Source organism: Cnephaeus nilssonii, assembly GCF_951640355.1.
Source record: "Cnephaeus nilssonii genome assembly, chromosome: X".
Taxonomy (NCBI): Eukaryota; Metazoa; Chordata; class Mammalia; order Chiroptera; family Vespertilionidae; genus Cnephaeus; species Cnephaeus nilssonii.
Window position 1 is genome coordinate 7,293,122 of NC_137071.1, and position 16,504 is coordinate 7,309,625.

The following is a 16,504-nucleotide window of genomic DNA, read 5'->3' on the forward strand; positions in this document are numbered from 1 at the left end:
GATCATAACCTCAAGGCTGAATCTTCTTACTTTTCTTATTCAGGTGGGTATGGACTGTACTTGGAACTCTGATCTTTCACACATTTTAGAAAACTCTGGGATTTTGATTGAGATTGTATAGGTTAATTGACTGTATAGGTTAATATGGAGAGTAGTGATTCTTCCTAGCTTAAAATTGGGATAACTCCATTTATTTAGTGTATATATATATATATATATATATATATTTGAATAGAGGCCTTGAATATATTTTGTTATGTTAAATCCTAAGCTACTTTTTTGTTGTAAGTGTGATTTTAAAAACTTAAATTTTGTTTCTTGTTGATGTTTACACATGCAGTTGATATTTGTATATTAAATTTATATTTAGCTACCTTGCTAACACTTATAATTATAATAATTTTTAAAATTCCTCTGAATTTTCTATGTAGATAATAATATCTATAAATACTATTGTGTTTCCCTCTTTCCAATGCTATATATTTTAATCATTTATTTTTTTCTTATTTTACTGAGCTGGCAAGAACCCACCAGGATAATGTTTAATGATTATAATAATAAGTATTAATTGTAAGACATCTTGTTAGGTTCTTAATTTTTAAAGGGACTGTGTCTAATATTTCACATTTAAAAATGATGTTGTAGATTTTTGTCAGATACATTTATCCAGGATATGAACATTTCTAAAGCTGTTAATTATGGACATATTACACTTTAGAAAGCTAGTCTCAGTTTACATTCCTACCATCAGTGTACTAGCTATAGACACAATGCTGTACATTACATCCCTAGGACTTATTTATTTTTTAACTAGAAGTTTGTACCTTTTGACCACTTTCACCCATTTCATAAATTCTTGAAACAAGAGCATTGTGTTACATAACCACTATACTGTTATCAAAATAATCACTGACATAATATTATATAATCTGTAGACATTTAAATGTTATCAGTTACCCTTTATAGCAATTTTTATTTTCTTGTCCAGATTCCAATTTAGGATAATGCATTATATTTAGTTTTCATGACTCTTAATTTTCTTTTCTGGAATAGTTCCTCAGTTATTCTTTGTCTTTCATGACATAGACATTTTTAAAAAATCAGGCCAGTTATCTGTGTATATAAAAGCCTAATATGCGAAGTGTCTGACCATTCGTCGACCACTCGACCAGTTGCTATGACGTGCACTGACCACCCACGGGCAGACGCTCAGACTGATAGGTTAGCTTGCTGCTGGAGTCTGGCTGATCAGGACTGGGTGAGATGGGCCGGACACAACCTGGAGCCAACCTCCTGCTGTCCCTCCCCGCCTCTAAAATGTTTCTTCTAATTAATTTCCTTTCGATGTGCATGAATTTGTGCACCGGGCCTCTAGTTTAATAGAATGTCCTTAGTTTGGGCTTGTCTGCTGCTGTCTCTGGTTAGATTTAGATTTTACCTGTTTAAGAAGGAATGCCACAGGAGTATGTTGTGATGCATCCTATCAGGAGGCATATGGTGTTGAATTGTCCTATTACTAACAATGTTAATTTTGATCACTTAAGATAGTATCTGGCAGGATTCTTTACTCTGAAATTACTATTTTCCCCTTTGTAATTGATATGTATCTTATAGGGAGCTACTTTGAGACTAGATAATACTCTATTTTTCATCAAACTTTCAAGCACTAGTTTTATCATGTATTAATGATACTTGCCTGAAATAATTATAGTCAGGGCGGTTTGTCAAATGGTGATTTTTCTTATTTCTTCATAAAATTTATTATTTGGAATTATACTCTAAGAAAGAGCTTTTTCTTCTCCCCCATTTATTTATGTCAGTAAGGATTGGTGCACTTTTTTATACTTCTATGGATTATAACCTACCACTATATTTATTTTGTTGCTCAAATGTTCCTCATTTCACCAGTGGGAGTCTCTTCAGGCTGACTACTGTGTCCTTTAGACATGCCCCTATTATTCCTTAAGCATTTCCTTACTTTCTGTTGTAGCCTGGAAATCAGCCATTTCTCCCAGGAACCCTGGTTCCTTTTATTGATACATTAGCAGTATTCATGGCTACTGGAGTGTCATTGCTTCCAGGCTCCCTCAGTAGACAGAGCTAAGGAATATGTGTGTGTGTGTGTGTGTGTGTGTGTGTGTGTGTGTGTGTGTGTGTGTGTGTGTGTATGTATATATATATTATATTATATTTACACACACACATGTCTATTTCTATATCTCTCTATATTAAGAATGAGTTTATATGGTTAATTCTAATTCCAAGCCTTCTCCCTTTTCTTTTCTTTCTTTTCTTTTTCTTTTTTGTTAATCCTCACCTGAGAATATATGGATATATTTTCCATTGCTTTTACAGAGAGTGGAAAGGAGGGATGGAAGGAGAGAGAGACAGAGGAGAGAAACATCAATGTGAGAGAGACACATCGATTGGTTGCCTCCTGCATGCACCTAGAATAGGGACAGGGATTGAACTTGCAACCTAGGTACATGCCCTTGACCGGGAATCAAACCCCTAACCCTTCGGTGTGTGGACTTATGCTCTAACTAGTGAGCCATGCTATCCAGGGCCTTCCCCCTTTTTATATTTGTAACTTCTTTTTATGAGAATAAGGAACCAAACTCATATGATCCACAGTACATATACTTATTTGCTTAATCCTAGACTACATATAAAGAAGTTTCATATATCTGTGTAAAACAACTACCTAAGTAGAATATAATATGTATTTATATTTATTTTTTGTCTAAGCTCAAGGAGAGTATGGTATTAAAATATTGTTTTCAAGAATTACCTAGGGTTAATTCTTTTTCCTCTGGCCCTCTGTTCGGTGTGTTTACATTACTCATTTCAAACACAGTTAACTACATTTGTTCATTTATGTTCCATTTTGGGTTCTTCCCTCCTATGATTATGTCTTTTTTTTTTTTAGTATGTGAAACATTAATATGGTTTTAAAAGAACTGTATAAAAATATAGGCTAGTTTATTTGATTACTGAAATATAAAACTTATGGCTTTTAATTGTTTGTTCTTTCAGGGAATTATTTAATACTTCACATTAGAAGAAATATGTGAAAGTTCCTGCCAACCTGTGAGAATTTCTTCCTTCGGCCATTTTTTTGTTCTACTTACTAGACAACTTTCTCAGAAGTTCTTTTTTGATGCCATGTTTTGTGGCTCGCATCAAAAGAGGAGTTTGTCTTCATGAAGATTCCTAACATTGGTAATGTGATGAATAAATTTGAGATCCTTGGGGTTGTAGGTGAAGGTAAGTTTAGCATTTCTTGAGTTTTTTTTAGCAATATACAATTATACCTACCACCAAAAAAAGTTAATAATTCAGGTTCTATTAATTTAATCTGCATCAATTTAGATATGGACCTACAAGCAAGATATAAAAAATAAAATTACTCTCAACTATTGGGTCTTATTCTCAAATTGAAAGTTGAAAACATTTAAAAACCCCTTAAAGTTTAATAAATCAGGAATTTCTTGAGGCTGCCTTAATTTCGTTCTTTTCTTTTTTTATTTAATTAATTGGGTTGACATTGGTCAACATGAACATACAGGTTTCAGGTATGGTTTCTATGTTATAAGATCCATTTCATTCTTTCATTAGGAACCATGGTTTCTTTAGTCAATAATTTTTTGGTTACATTTTATTTTTATATCAGCTAGGCTTATTGTCAATAACTTAAAATTTATTTGTATAAGTTAAATTTTACTTACTACATGGTAAATAAATGAATAAATAACTTCTATTTGTCTTTGGGAATGACAAACCACATTTTATAAATTCTGAGGCACACAATTTGGTCATATTATAATGTCTTTGAAATCAGATGTATATTATAATCAGCATATTATGGTTTAATTGGCAGCATTTTTCCTTTCCTAGTAGTACATAAAATTATGCTTATATTCAATGACATCATTGATTAGATGAAATATGGTAATTAGTTTTTCATAAGTCTTTTTGATTTTTTCATTTTAGTAATTTCTGCTCTTGACTTAAAGATAACTTTATGGAGATTTTGGTAAATGATTCTGTTAATGAGATAAATGACTATCATTATGGTTTCTTAGCATTTATATCTTTAAAGTAAATGTTACAAAAATTTCATATTTCAGAATTTTCAAATAAATTTGAAATTTCAAAAGAAGTTTTAAAAATTTACCAATGTGAACAGCAAAGCTGTTTTAGATTTTAATACTAAGTGTCAAACCTCAGAGAGAAGGCAAGGTAGGGTGGGAAAGGGGGAGTAAGAGATCAATCAAAGGACTTGTATGCATATACAGTAAGCATAACCAATGGACACAGACAGTATGGGGGGTGAGAGCCTGTGCTGGGGGGGGGGGAGCTGGCGGGGAGAGGTCAGTGGGGGAAAAAGGAGACATGTAATATTTTCAACAATAAAGAATTTAAATAAAAATAAAATAAATAAAAGCAATTAAAACACAGATTAATGTGTGTTTGCTTCAAGATCTGAAGTCAAAACCATATTAAGAGAATGGATCCTTCTTCCTTCACTAGTCAACACCTTTTCCTTTTCTTCATTAATATTAATTATGTAAATAAAATTTATTGTCCATATCTTACCTACTGTTTTATAATAGCTGCCTTTTTGTTTAATTTGTTATTGGTTCTCCCCTCCCCCAAAGAAGTATTACAGTTAGACTTAAGCAATAAACTATTGACTGGAGAAGGTCATCTCATAGAGTATAATACATTTGGAATGTTCCAGAATCTGAGTCTAAGTTTTCTATATCCTAACCTTATGTTTCTTTGTATATTTATATGTGATCATCTTCTCAGGGATTGGCTCAGATTAACTAAAACTACCAGACTGTTATATAAATCAGAATATGTCAGTTTAAGTTGTAGCCAGAACCATTATTGCTATGTGTTTTTTTTTTTCTTTGTAAACTACTTCAGATGCTTTTTGGCTAAGAAATACAAATATATATTAAGGAAATTTAAAACTGTCAAGCAAACTCTAAAACTGTCAAGCAGAATCTACCTTCTGATTCTCCTAATTAGATATTCACAGTATAACTTTAACCTCAGTTTTCTGGGTAACTTGCTGTCAACTCTGTGTTCTGTCTCTAAGGAAGTAGTTTATTGGCTGGATAATAAGTAACCCAAAAGATGATGAATGTCATCAAAATAATCAAACAAAATGGGAGTGCATGGCTATAAATGGCCAGAGATTCTTGAACTGCTCGTGGCATGTGCCCTTGAATTGAGTATTTATGGCAAAAATGTATCAATTTTGATTAGTTATTAATTGGAATGCTGAGGCCTATACTGTTTTGCCAATCAGAAAAAATATTCCAGTATCCTAGAAGAGGACTTAATTGTCTCCTAGGATAGATAACATATTTGGTAAGCTCCATGCTAAGAAATCATTAGCTCTTAAATTTTAAGTTTTCTAGAATCTTTTGAATTAATTTTCATCTACTCCCAAGGTTCTTGTACCCAAATCTTGTCTCTAGAATATTTTAAGTTTAAATTAAAAAATGTCTCCAGTGAAAATTTCTTTAAAAGAGAAACCTGTAAAAGTACATGTTGAGGAAATGAGTTGCTTATACTCTCAGTTTATGAAAATATATATAATAAAATCCATGCTTTGTAGGTGGCTCTTTGCATTATCACTGCAGAATATTGTCATTTTAGGAATCATTATTATAACATATACTGATAACTGATCTATATATATAAAAGCCTAAGTGACTATTACGATGGAATGATCAGAATGACTGGTTGATCAGTCGCTATGATGCACACTGACCACCAGGGGGCAGACACTCAAGGCAGGAGCTGCCCCCTGGTAGTCAGTGCGCTCCCACAGAGGGAGCACTGCTCAGCCAGAAGCCGGGCTCACTGCTGGCGAGCGCAGTTGCGGTGGCAGGAGCCTCTCCTGACTCTGTGGCAACACTACCAAGTAATGGCAGCAGGCGCAGCGGGCTGTGATGAGCACGAGCAGTGCGGCGCCAGGCCCCGCTTCTGGCTCCTCCCTAGCCGCCTGCCGCTTGGTGCACTGCTACATCCCTTGGGGAATGTCTGACTGCTGGTTTAGGCCTGATCCTCACAGGCCAGGCTGGGATCGGGCCTAAACCAGCAGTCGGACATCCCTCGAGGTGTCCCGGATTGTGAGAGGGACACCCCCTCCCAGTGCATGAATTTTGTGCACTGGGCCTCTAGTGTAAATATAATAGAATGTAAATTTCTATAAGAGCTGTAGTAGGTATACTGCTTCTAACTGTTTACTTCTTTTTATTATAGGAGCCTATGGAGTTGTACTTAAATGCAGACATAAGGCAAGTACAAGAAGAAAAAATGTGTTTAACTGTTTTGAAATTAATGTAGTGTTGTGTGCATGTGGGCATATAATTAAAGCTGTCTGGGTATAATGATGATGCTTGTTGAGTAGAATTAATATGTGAACCCAGAGAAAGGAGATTACTTTGGACAAGCTTTATCATGATTTGGTAGTCATTAGTTCTTTACAATCATGTGCTATTTTTTCACCTGTCCAATGTATAGGTAAAAAGCTGCCTAATGAGAAGAGAAGAGAAGAGGTGGTAGTGATTAATTTATGTTCAGGTACTTAAGAACAATGAAGAATTTCATTCAGTTAGTATTTTTCATGTAGACCCAATAACTTAGAATACTTTGTGGGTCTGAATCCAGATTTTGAAGGGTATAGTGGATAGGTATTTGATGTAAAATAGGGCTTGGGATAATAGTGTATGGTTATTATTGTTTATAGTTGACTACTCTTGAATAGCCTTGAATGAATCAAATTATATAAATTATTTGACTATGATAATAATCACCATTTATTCAATTAAGTTATTTCAAGTTTCCACAGCTGTTGTTCAGTGGTGAACATGTTTTACTCAGAGACTAACTTTTTGATGATAAGTGTTCAAATATTTCATTACATTGTAATGATTACCTGAAACTAATATAATGTTGTATGCCAATTATACCTCAATTAAAAAAAAAAGGAAGTGTTAAAGCTATAACAATTTTGACCTAAGCTCTTCTGTCTTTTATGTAAAAAAGGTTTATTAGTTGAATATTTTTTAGTCTTTCCATATATGTGTCTACTTGTTTGTTAAATATGCTTGTTAACTGTAGTAAGAAGTGGTTCGCACTGCACACTGTTAATGCACACTGTCAGATGGGTCCACAGTGAGAGTGGATGATAACAGGGATCTAAGCTCTTGGGAAACCAATTCTAAATGTGAACTCTGATTCCTAGTGGCTATGTGTAGAGCACTTTGGGTTACAAGGATAAGTAAACTGTAGTTTTCTTAACCTTGTATGGCTTAGGGTTTGTCTAAAGAGGTACTTTAAAAAATGAGATTGCATTTAAAAAACTCTTTTTACTGCCCTTTACTAAATGAGGGGACTCAGAAAACAGCTCTTGAAAGTATTGTTTTTTTCCTTTCATGCATCTAAAAAGATATCGGATGGAAAATTTAAACATAAATTAGTGCCTAAGTCAGAGTAATAAAAACTCTTTTTAGAATTTGCAGCTGTTTAGTCTTTAGACTTGTTATAGTATATTCTTCTTTCAGCCAGAATCAGACCTTCAAATCTTTACCCCATTACCCCAAAATAGAGAATTTGAAGCTTTTGGTAAGATTTACCCTTCAGTAGCAAACAAATGAATAACCACTAAATCTCATGTTATAGTTAAAAATGGATATAATAATTTCTATTGTACTGTTAACATAATCATACCCATGTATTTTGCATACCTTTTAAAATTTTAATAAAATGGTTATAAAGTGTATGATTACTTATGCATAGGTGTGTGTGATCACATGCATAAATCTGTTCTCTTTTTGAGAGGGTTGGATCTGGATGTATATATAATTAAATAATTCCTAGCATCTATACTAATATAATCTATACTAATAAAAGGGTAATATGCTAATTAGACCGGACATCTTCCGGACAAATCCATGGTGGCAGGGGCTGAGGTAGAGGCGGTTAGGGGTGATCAGGCTGGCAGGGGAGAGCAGTAAGTGGGCGATTAGGCCAGCAGGGGGGAGCAGATAGGGGGCGATTAGGCTGGCAGGGGGGAGCAGTTAGGGGACGATCAGGTCAGCAGGGGAGCAGTTAGGGGCAATCAGGTTAGACAGGCAGAGGCGGTTAGGGGCAATCAGGCTGGCAGGGGAGCAGTTAGGGGCATCAGGCCAGCAGGCAGAGGTGGTTAGGGGTGATTAGGCAGGCAGGCGAGCGGTTAGGAGCCAGTGGTCCCAGATTGCAAGAGGGATGTCTGACAAACCGGCAGTCGGACATCCCCTGAGGGGTCCTGGATTGGAGGGGGTGCAGGCTGGGCTGAGTGACCCCCCGCCCCCCGTGCACGAATTTCGTGCACCGGGCCTCTAGTATTGTATATTTGAGCAAGTATGAAAGAAAGTTACTGTTTTAATCTGTGTATTGTTGCAAGAAATTTAGAGGTCATGTTTATAAAAAGATATAGCTTGTCTTTTGTGAATACAATAAATGTTGGTTTATTCCAGGCCAAAGACCATACTTAGTTTATTGAAATGAACGCTGCCCAATTAAAAAAGAATGTGGCCCAGCCCGGCTAGCATGGCTCAGTAGTTGAGCATAGACCTATGAACCAGGAGACCATGGTTTGATTCCTGGTCAGGGCACATGCCCAGGTTGCGAGCTTGATCCCCAGTGTGGGATGTGCAGGAGGCAGCCAATCAATGATTCTCTCTCATCATTGATATTTCTGTCTCTCTCTCTCTCCCTCTCCTTTCCTCTCTGAAATCAATTAAAAATAAATAAATAAATAAATAAATATATATATATATGTGTGTGTGTGTGTGTGTGTGTGTGTGTGTGTATTTAAAAAATCAATAATATATATATATATATATATATATATATATATATTTAATATATATATTTAAAAAGAATGTGGCCCAGCCTGGCCAACATGGCTCAGTAATTGAGTATCAACCTATGAACCAGGAGGTCATGGTTCAATTCCCAGTCAGGCCATATGCCTGGGTTGTGGGCTTGATCCCTAGTGTGAGGAGTGCAGGAGGCAGCCAATCAATGATTCTCTTTCATCATTGATATTTCTATCTCTCTCTCCCTCTCCCTTCCTCTCTGAAATCAATAAAAAGATATTAAAAGAAGAATGTAACAATACTCTCTTTTTGACAGTTTATTTTTATATATACACATTGACATGTATATGAAAACTCTTAGCAATGACTGTTCAACTACTAATGGCACGTTATGACTACTGGCATTTGGAAGATGTTCTGGTTTGGACCTTTACCCTGCAGATATATGTTGCTGATTTTTTTTTAATTTGCATGTCTGCTTTGAAGTGCCTATGAGAGGGGAGACATGTTTTACAGCACACTTTTTCTTTGCAGAACTCCAAAGAGGTCGTCCTCATTACAAAGTAGGGAGAATGGAATGGTGTTGAAATAGGGAAATGAGATTAGAGGCAAGAGGGTTGTGCAGCCAAGTAGAGGTTGTAGGTTGATGCTGAGCCTAGGACAGGGAAGTACTGGTTCATGTAGTTCCTTTCCTGTGGCTGGGGTTGACTTATAAGAAGTTTCTGTTTATTGTGAAGCAGTAGATGCCATATGCTCTTGAGATAGCAAGTTATACAAAGCCATGAACTATCCAGTATTAGGGTATAGCCTATAAGTATTCAATTAATAATAAAGTTGACTTAAATTATAGAACCAAAAATGAAGGACACTGTAAAGAGCTGTTGCAGAGTAGCAGGTCCCTGTGGAGGGATTAAAAATGATCCCAAGGACTTGTGGCAAACTGGAAAAGCATTGGTATCATGTATCTGACTGAAAAACTTATAAAGGGTGTATAAGTTTAGGGGGAGAAATAAGGAGTTTGGCTTTCATAATCTATACCAGTGGTCGGCAAACTCATTAGTCAACAGAGCCAAATATCGACAGTACAACGATTGAAATTTCTTTTGAGAGCCAAATTTTTTAAACTTAAACTTCTTCTGATGCCACTTCTTCAAAATAGACTCGCCCAGGCTGTGGTATTTTGTGAAAGAGCCACACTCAAGGGGCCAAAGAGCTGCATGTGGCTCATGAGCCGCAGTTTGCCGACCACGGATCTATACTAATAAAAGCCTAGGTGGCCCTCACGCCCTTGTGTCATTACAAGATGGCTGCCCCACATCGTCACAAGATGGCCACCCCTACGTCATCACAAAATGGCCGTCACAAGATGGCTGGCAGGGGAGGGCAGTTGGGGGTGAATAAGCCAGCAGGGGAGGGCAGTTGGGGGCATCCGGGCCTGTAGGGGAGGGCAGTTGGGGACAACTAGGCCGGCAGGGGAGGGCAGTTGGAGGTGACCAGGCCAGAAGGGGAGCAGTTGGGTGTCAATCAGGCCTGCAGGGGAGTGGTTAGGTGGTAATCAGGCTGGCAGGCAGAAGCGGTTAGGGACAATCAGGCAGGCAGGCGAGTGGTTAGGAGCAAGCAGTCCTGGATTGTGAGAGGGATGTCTGACTGCTGGTTTAGGCCCGATCCTAGATTGGAGAGTGTGCAAACTGGGCTGAGGGACCCCCCCCCCATGCACAAATTTCGTGCACCGGGCCTCTAGTAAAGAATAAAATGGCACCAGAATACCAAACCTGATATTACTAAATACCCCACATATTGAGCATTTACCATGTGCTAGGTACTCTATTAGATATTTTACATTTAATCCCACAACAGTCCTCTTACTTCCATTTTCCAAGAGAGGAAACTGAGTCAGAGAGAGGTTATGTAACAGAGCCAAGATTACACAGTTTATAAAGTGACTTTGATCTGACTCCGAAAATGGGCTAACTTGAGCATGAGCTGGAACTGTGAAATGATATGAACCTTCCAAGAGGGAGTGCAAAGCAGAGGGAAGGGCATGTTTCAAATGGTCAGACTGAAAGGAGAGGGAGGCTGACCTCCTGAAAATAAGGAAGGAAGGTTTTTTAAAATGGCATTCACCAACAGTGTAAAAATCCATAAAAAAAGATTTGTGATGATAAAGATTAACAGTGCCATTTATTAATGCCCTCTTTGAGTGAAATGGTACATTGAATGCCAAATTGAAAAAGGTTAAGGAGAGAAAACATGGGTAAAATCTGGATTGTGCCATTTTCCCCCTTTGAGATTTGAGAGACTGAGATTAAGAGTAGGAAGAAGAGTAGATTTGATAAAATATTCACTAGTTAGGAATATCCTTACCTCCCTGTACTAAAAAGCATTTTTTGGCTGTTTGCTATTAATATTCACAGTTTGTCTTTTGCCATAATGCTTTGTTTTTAGTGAGCATTATACATTTTGGATTAGTGATTCCTTTTTTTCTTTTTCAGATTAATTTTGCTTTTCCGCCAAAAAGCTAAATGATGATTTGGTTACTTCTTTTTTTTTTTAAGCAAACTATTTGTTGTTGTTGTTAATCCTCAACTGAGGATATTTTTTCCATTGATTTTTAGAGAGAGTGGAAGGGAGGGGGAGAGAAAGAGAGAGAGAAACATCGATGTGAGAGAAACACATCAACTGGTTGTCTCCTGCATGTGTCCTACCAGGGCTGGGGGTCAAACCTGCAACCTAGGTATGTGCCCTTGATTGGAATTGAACCTGAGAAACTTCAGTTTGGGGGCTGACACTCTAATCACTGAGACAAACTGGCCATGGCTAAAGCAAACTATTTTAAGAAGATATTTGAGGAAAATTCAGTGAACCATCATAATTTTTTTAACCATCATCAATTTAACAGATTATTTATAGTCTGCCATATCAAACCACACAGTTATTTTCTACTAAAACAAATTTTTTCTTTTTTTCTTTATTTCGTACAGTAAATAAGACTAATGTTTTTCTTTGAGTTTTAGTTTTTACATGTGAATTGAGTTTTTTTAAACAAAGCTTAGAGAGAGTCAACAATGAGAAACTGACTATATTGGATTGATTATATTATTTACTTTGTCATTACTTTCATCCTATTTAAATAAAAAGAAAGTGTGATTTTTGCTTTTCGTGTGTAAAATTTTTAACATTTGAAGAAAATGATAGAGAGGCTTGGGGTTTTTCATAAAAATTGTCAGAAGCTGGAAAGAATCCAGTATTGATTATTTTGTCATAATCATTTTTAAGTAATTACTCTCTCCTAAATGGCATTAGTTTATTGCATGTTATAGAGATTAATGAGATGCCAATATAAAACTGGACTTCAGATCAGGAACAACGATCGTAGGAATCATTCATGGGGAAAACATCTTCCATTACCTCTTACATAGGCACTCATATAGAACCATTTTTCTGTGTAGTTTCCTCTCTTGACCTGGTTTTTGTTGCCGTTCCAGTTAATTGTAGAATAGTCTCTGGGACATTACAAAAGTCTCAACAAATCGTCCTTTTTTGAATTATAATATTTTATAATTTCAATTCTGCAAGTCTGTTGATACAGGAAAAACCACCTATGTTTCTGTTGTCTGGTTATCAATAAAAGAAATAATGGCTTGTTTGTCAATTTCCAGGTGAGTGATTTCTTTAGGGAACTAGAAGAATTTTGAGTTATTGCAGGTTTCCTGGTTGCCTTTATCCTCATCATCCTAATCTGGATTTGTTTTGTTGTAGTTTGTTTTTTAGTAAGTGGGATAAGGGAATGGTCATATTAGAACTAGCCAGTATTAGCTCTGTATGCATTGTCTACACAGAATATTTTACTTCATTCACCCTTCTTATACTAAATCAGTTCGCAGTTCCTAAATGATCATATCCCCACCCACCACTCAGTCTAGAGCAGTGGTCATCAAACTCATTAGTCAACAGAGCCAAATATCAACAGTACAATGATTGAAATTTCTTTTGAGAGTCAAAATTTTTAAACTTAAACTATATAGGTAGGTACATTGTTATTAACTTAATTAGGGTACTCTTAAGCTGGCCTTTGCTAAAAACTCAAGGGGCCAAAGAGCCGCATGTGGCTCGCGAGCCGCAGTTTGCCGACCACTGGTCTAGAGGATGAGTTGGCTGGGGTACTAGATGGACTTTAAAGTCCCCTTTTCTGCTAATCATAAAAAACATAATTAATTCAAAGAAGAGAACATTTTTTTCTACACTTTCTTAAGATGAGTCATTTCATTAGTTTCTGATAATGTGTGTACTTAAGAGTTTTATATTAGCTTTTTTTAAAAAAAAATTATCTTTATTGTTGAAAGTATTACAGATGTCCCCTCTCTTTTCCCCCCATTGACTCCCTCCACCTCGCCCTCCCAGGACTTCACCACACCACACTGGCTTTTCAATATGACTTTTTTTTCAAAGCTCTAGGAGCAAAAATGAGAATGAATCATTTTTCTATTCAGGCCTGAAATATATAAGGGGTGGGCAAAAATAGGTTTACAGTTGTTGGTACGGGAAATAATACAGTTATTTATAAATAATAATACAAGAACTCTGTGTCTTGCATACTCACAACTGTAAACCTACTTTTATCCACCTTTATTCACTGGTAATATAAGAAAAGGAACTGATCAACAAATGCCCATATATTTGGTGCTTCTATGAATTGTTGAAATCAGTGACTGGAACATAGTACACAGTGATCTTTTTCTACAAAAAAATTAACCTAACCCTGAAATACTAGTACAAGCTATACAATGCTTCTGAGCTTTACTACTTCTTAATTTAAAGATTTGTTTAATAAGTTAAAACATTTTAATTTTTAAAACCAAATAAAAATTGTTTTCTACCTCTTATATTTAATAGTACTGTGTTCTAGGCATGGCATCTATCTATATGTATATAAAAGCCTAAGCAACTGTTACGACTGAACAAACAGAACGACCTATTGACCAGTCACTATGGCCCAAACTGACCACCAGGGGCAGACGTTTAACACAGGAGCTGCCCCCTGCTGGTCAGTGCGCTCCCACAGCCAACCTCCCATGGCCAGCCAACTTCCCTCGGTCCCTCCCCCCAGCCGGCAAACCTCCCACAGTCCCTCCCCCGTCTGGCTGGCCCGGCCCTGATCAGGACTGGGTGAGACAGCCCCAATAGGTCCTGATTGCTGGCCAGGCATAGGGACCCCAACCGTGTACAAATTTTGTGCACCAAGCCTCTATTTATAAAATAAAATTCAAACAAATATCTGTTTAAGAAAAATCTATTATGTGCCTATAAAATATCAGGTGCTCTGCTAGGCACTGGCTCTGCAAAAATCAGTAGGATGTAATTCCTATTTTTGAGGAATATAGTCTAGCATGTATAAATGAACAAATACAAAATCATGTTTTTATTTGTTAGGAAGCTTAAAATATAGTTTGGGAGAGATAAATTTGAGAAAAGATTGTAGTTGAAATGATATTGTGAAACCTTATTTCCCATTTTTAAAATAAATTCTCCATTAAATCCTGTTTAGGAACAAATTCATGTCAGTAATAAAGAAAAATGCCTTTTCATATTATCTTTCATATCAGTTTCTTAATATCCACAAAATATCTTGCTGGGATTAGGATCACATTGAATTTATAGATCAAGTTGAGAAGAGTTGACATAATAATATTGAGTCTTCTGATCCATAAACACAGAATATCTCTCCATTTATTTAGATCTTTGATTTCTATCAAGATTTATGTCGTTTTTTAGAATACAGATCTTGCAAATATTTTGTTAGATTTATACCTAAGTACTTCTTTACTTTTAGTGATAATATAAATGATATTGCGTTTTAAATTTTAATTTCTTATTGTTCATTGTTTCTTCTCTTTGATCTCATTCTTCTCCTCCTGATATTCCAGTTACACCTTTTGTAATTGTTCCACAGATCTTGGATATTCTGTTCTGCTTTTTAAAATTCTTCTTTTCTCTTTTCATTTTAGTTTTGGAATTTCTATTGACATATCTTTAAGTTTACTGATTCTTTCCTTGGCTATGTCCAATCTACTGATGAGTCCATTAAAGGTATTATTCATTTTCTTGTTATAGTTCTTTTGATTTCTAGCATTTTCTTTTAATTTCTCATTAGAGTTGTATATGCTTACATTACTCATCTGTTCTTGTATGTTGTCTACTTTCTCCATTCGAGCACTTAACATAGTAATCCTAGTTATTTTAAATAATTTCTTATCTGAAATTATTCCTGATAATCCCCAGATCTGTGCCATACCTGAGTCTGGTTCTGATGCTTGCTTTGTCTTTTCACACTATGTTTTTTCTTGCCTTTTACCATGCTTTTTAATGTTTTTCTTTTATAAGCCAGATAGGATATACTGGCTAATAGGACCTGAGGTAAATAGTGCTTTAGTATAAGGTTTTATATTAATTTGGCTAGGAGCTGGGTTATCGAATAATAGGGTAATATGCAAATGGGCCAGGACACTGTCACAGTAACAACCGATCAGGCTGCGTGTGCAGCAGGCGTGGGTGGGTGGGGACTTGCAGCATCGGGGACGGGGGTAGGGACTTGCAGCATTGGGGATGTGATGGCAGCTGCTGCTTGCCCAGGGCCAGCCAGGGGTCAGGCAAGCCACGATGGCCACTTCCGCTGTGAGGGCCTGAGGCTCAGGCAGTGATGGTTAGGTGAGACTCAGGCAAGCTGCAATGGCTGTGAAGGCCAAGGCTCAGGCAGCCTCACAGCTGGCAGTGGCAGCAGCAGAGGCATGATGGGGGCATCGCCTTCCCCTGATTGCCAGGTTGCCTCCTGCAGAGGGAGGCCAGAGGCCGCAGCAGCGAGGGGGTGATGGGGGCGGTGCCTTTCCCTGAACAGCCAGTCGCCTCCGGCAGAGGGAGGCCAGACTGCGGTGTAGGCCCGCTCCCCATCAAGCGGACCTAAGCCGTCAGTAGGACATCCCCTGAGGGCTCCCAGACTGTGAGAAGGGGCAGGCCAAGTTGAGGGACCCCCCCCTCCCCAGTGCACAAATTTTGTGCACCAGGCCTCTAGTATTTAATATTTGTTGTAGGTGTAGGTGCCAGATGCTTCAGTTTCTTCTAGTGTCTATATGCTTTTCTTTATTTTTCCCCCTGTTGTCTTTGGGTTTCCCTAAGAACTTCTTTTTAAATAGAGTTTGTTTCTTGCAACTCTTTCACTTGTAATCTGCTGTTACTGTACTAGGACCCTGGTGATATGGTGTTAGAGTGTGGGGAAGGGAATGTGTTCTGTTCTATAATCTTTAGACCAAATCTTAGTCTTTTGGTGGGCCTGAGTACTGGGATGCAACCTTTATTTCTTAGCTTACCGCCCTCCCCCCGCCCCGCCTTGCTTTTAGGTGAAACAAGAAGGCTATATGGGGCTATAGTTGGTTAATTTCCCCTCTCCCAGGATAACATATAAGGCTCTGGTAAATTTTACCTTGGAGTGTTGGCCTTTGTTATGGATAACATTCTGGGCTTATTTCAAAACTGTTACTTTTCCCTTGGGCATATTTCAAAATGGTTACTTTCCCCTTTCCCTTACCAAAAAGGGAGAAGTTTTTCATTAGATCTTCACCCTG

The 16,504-nt window shown here is 37.1% G+C and overlaps 1 protein-coding gene across 2 annotated transcripts in view; it reads left to right on the plus strand.

Annotated features, from left to right (window-relative positions):
• CDKL5 (cyclin dependent kinase like 5) overlaps positions 1 to 16,504 on the plus strand; it is a gene marked incomplete at its 3' end in the record, with an annotated part of 159,246 nt that overhangs the window by 58,016 nt on the left and 84,726 nt on the right. For both annotated transcript variants that reach the window (XM_079764376.1, XM_079764375.1), the window contains 2 exons: positions 3,037 to 3,267; positions 6,286 to 6,320. In XM_079764376.1, the coding sequence (XP_079620502.1) occupies positions 3,204 to 3,267; positions 6,286 to 6,320 (99 nt within the window). In that variant the 5' untranslated portion in view covers positions 3,037 to 3,203. The remainder of the gene's footprint in view (positions 1 to 3,036; positions 3,268 to 6,285; positions 6,321 to 16,504) is intronic.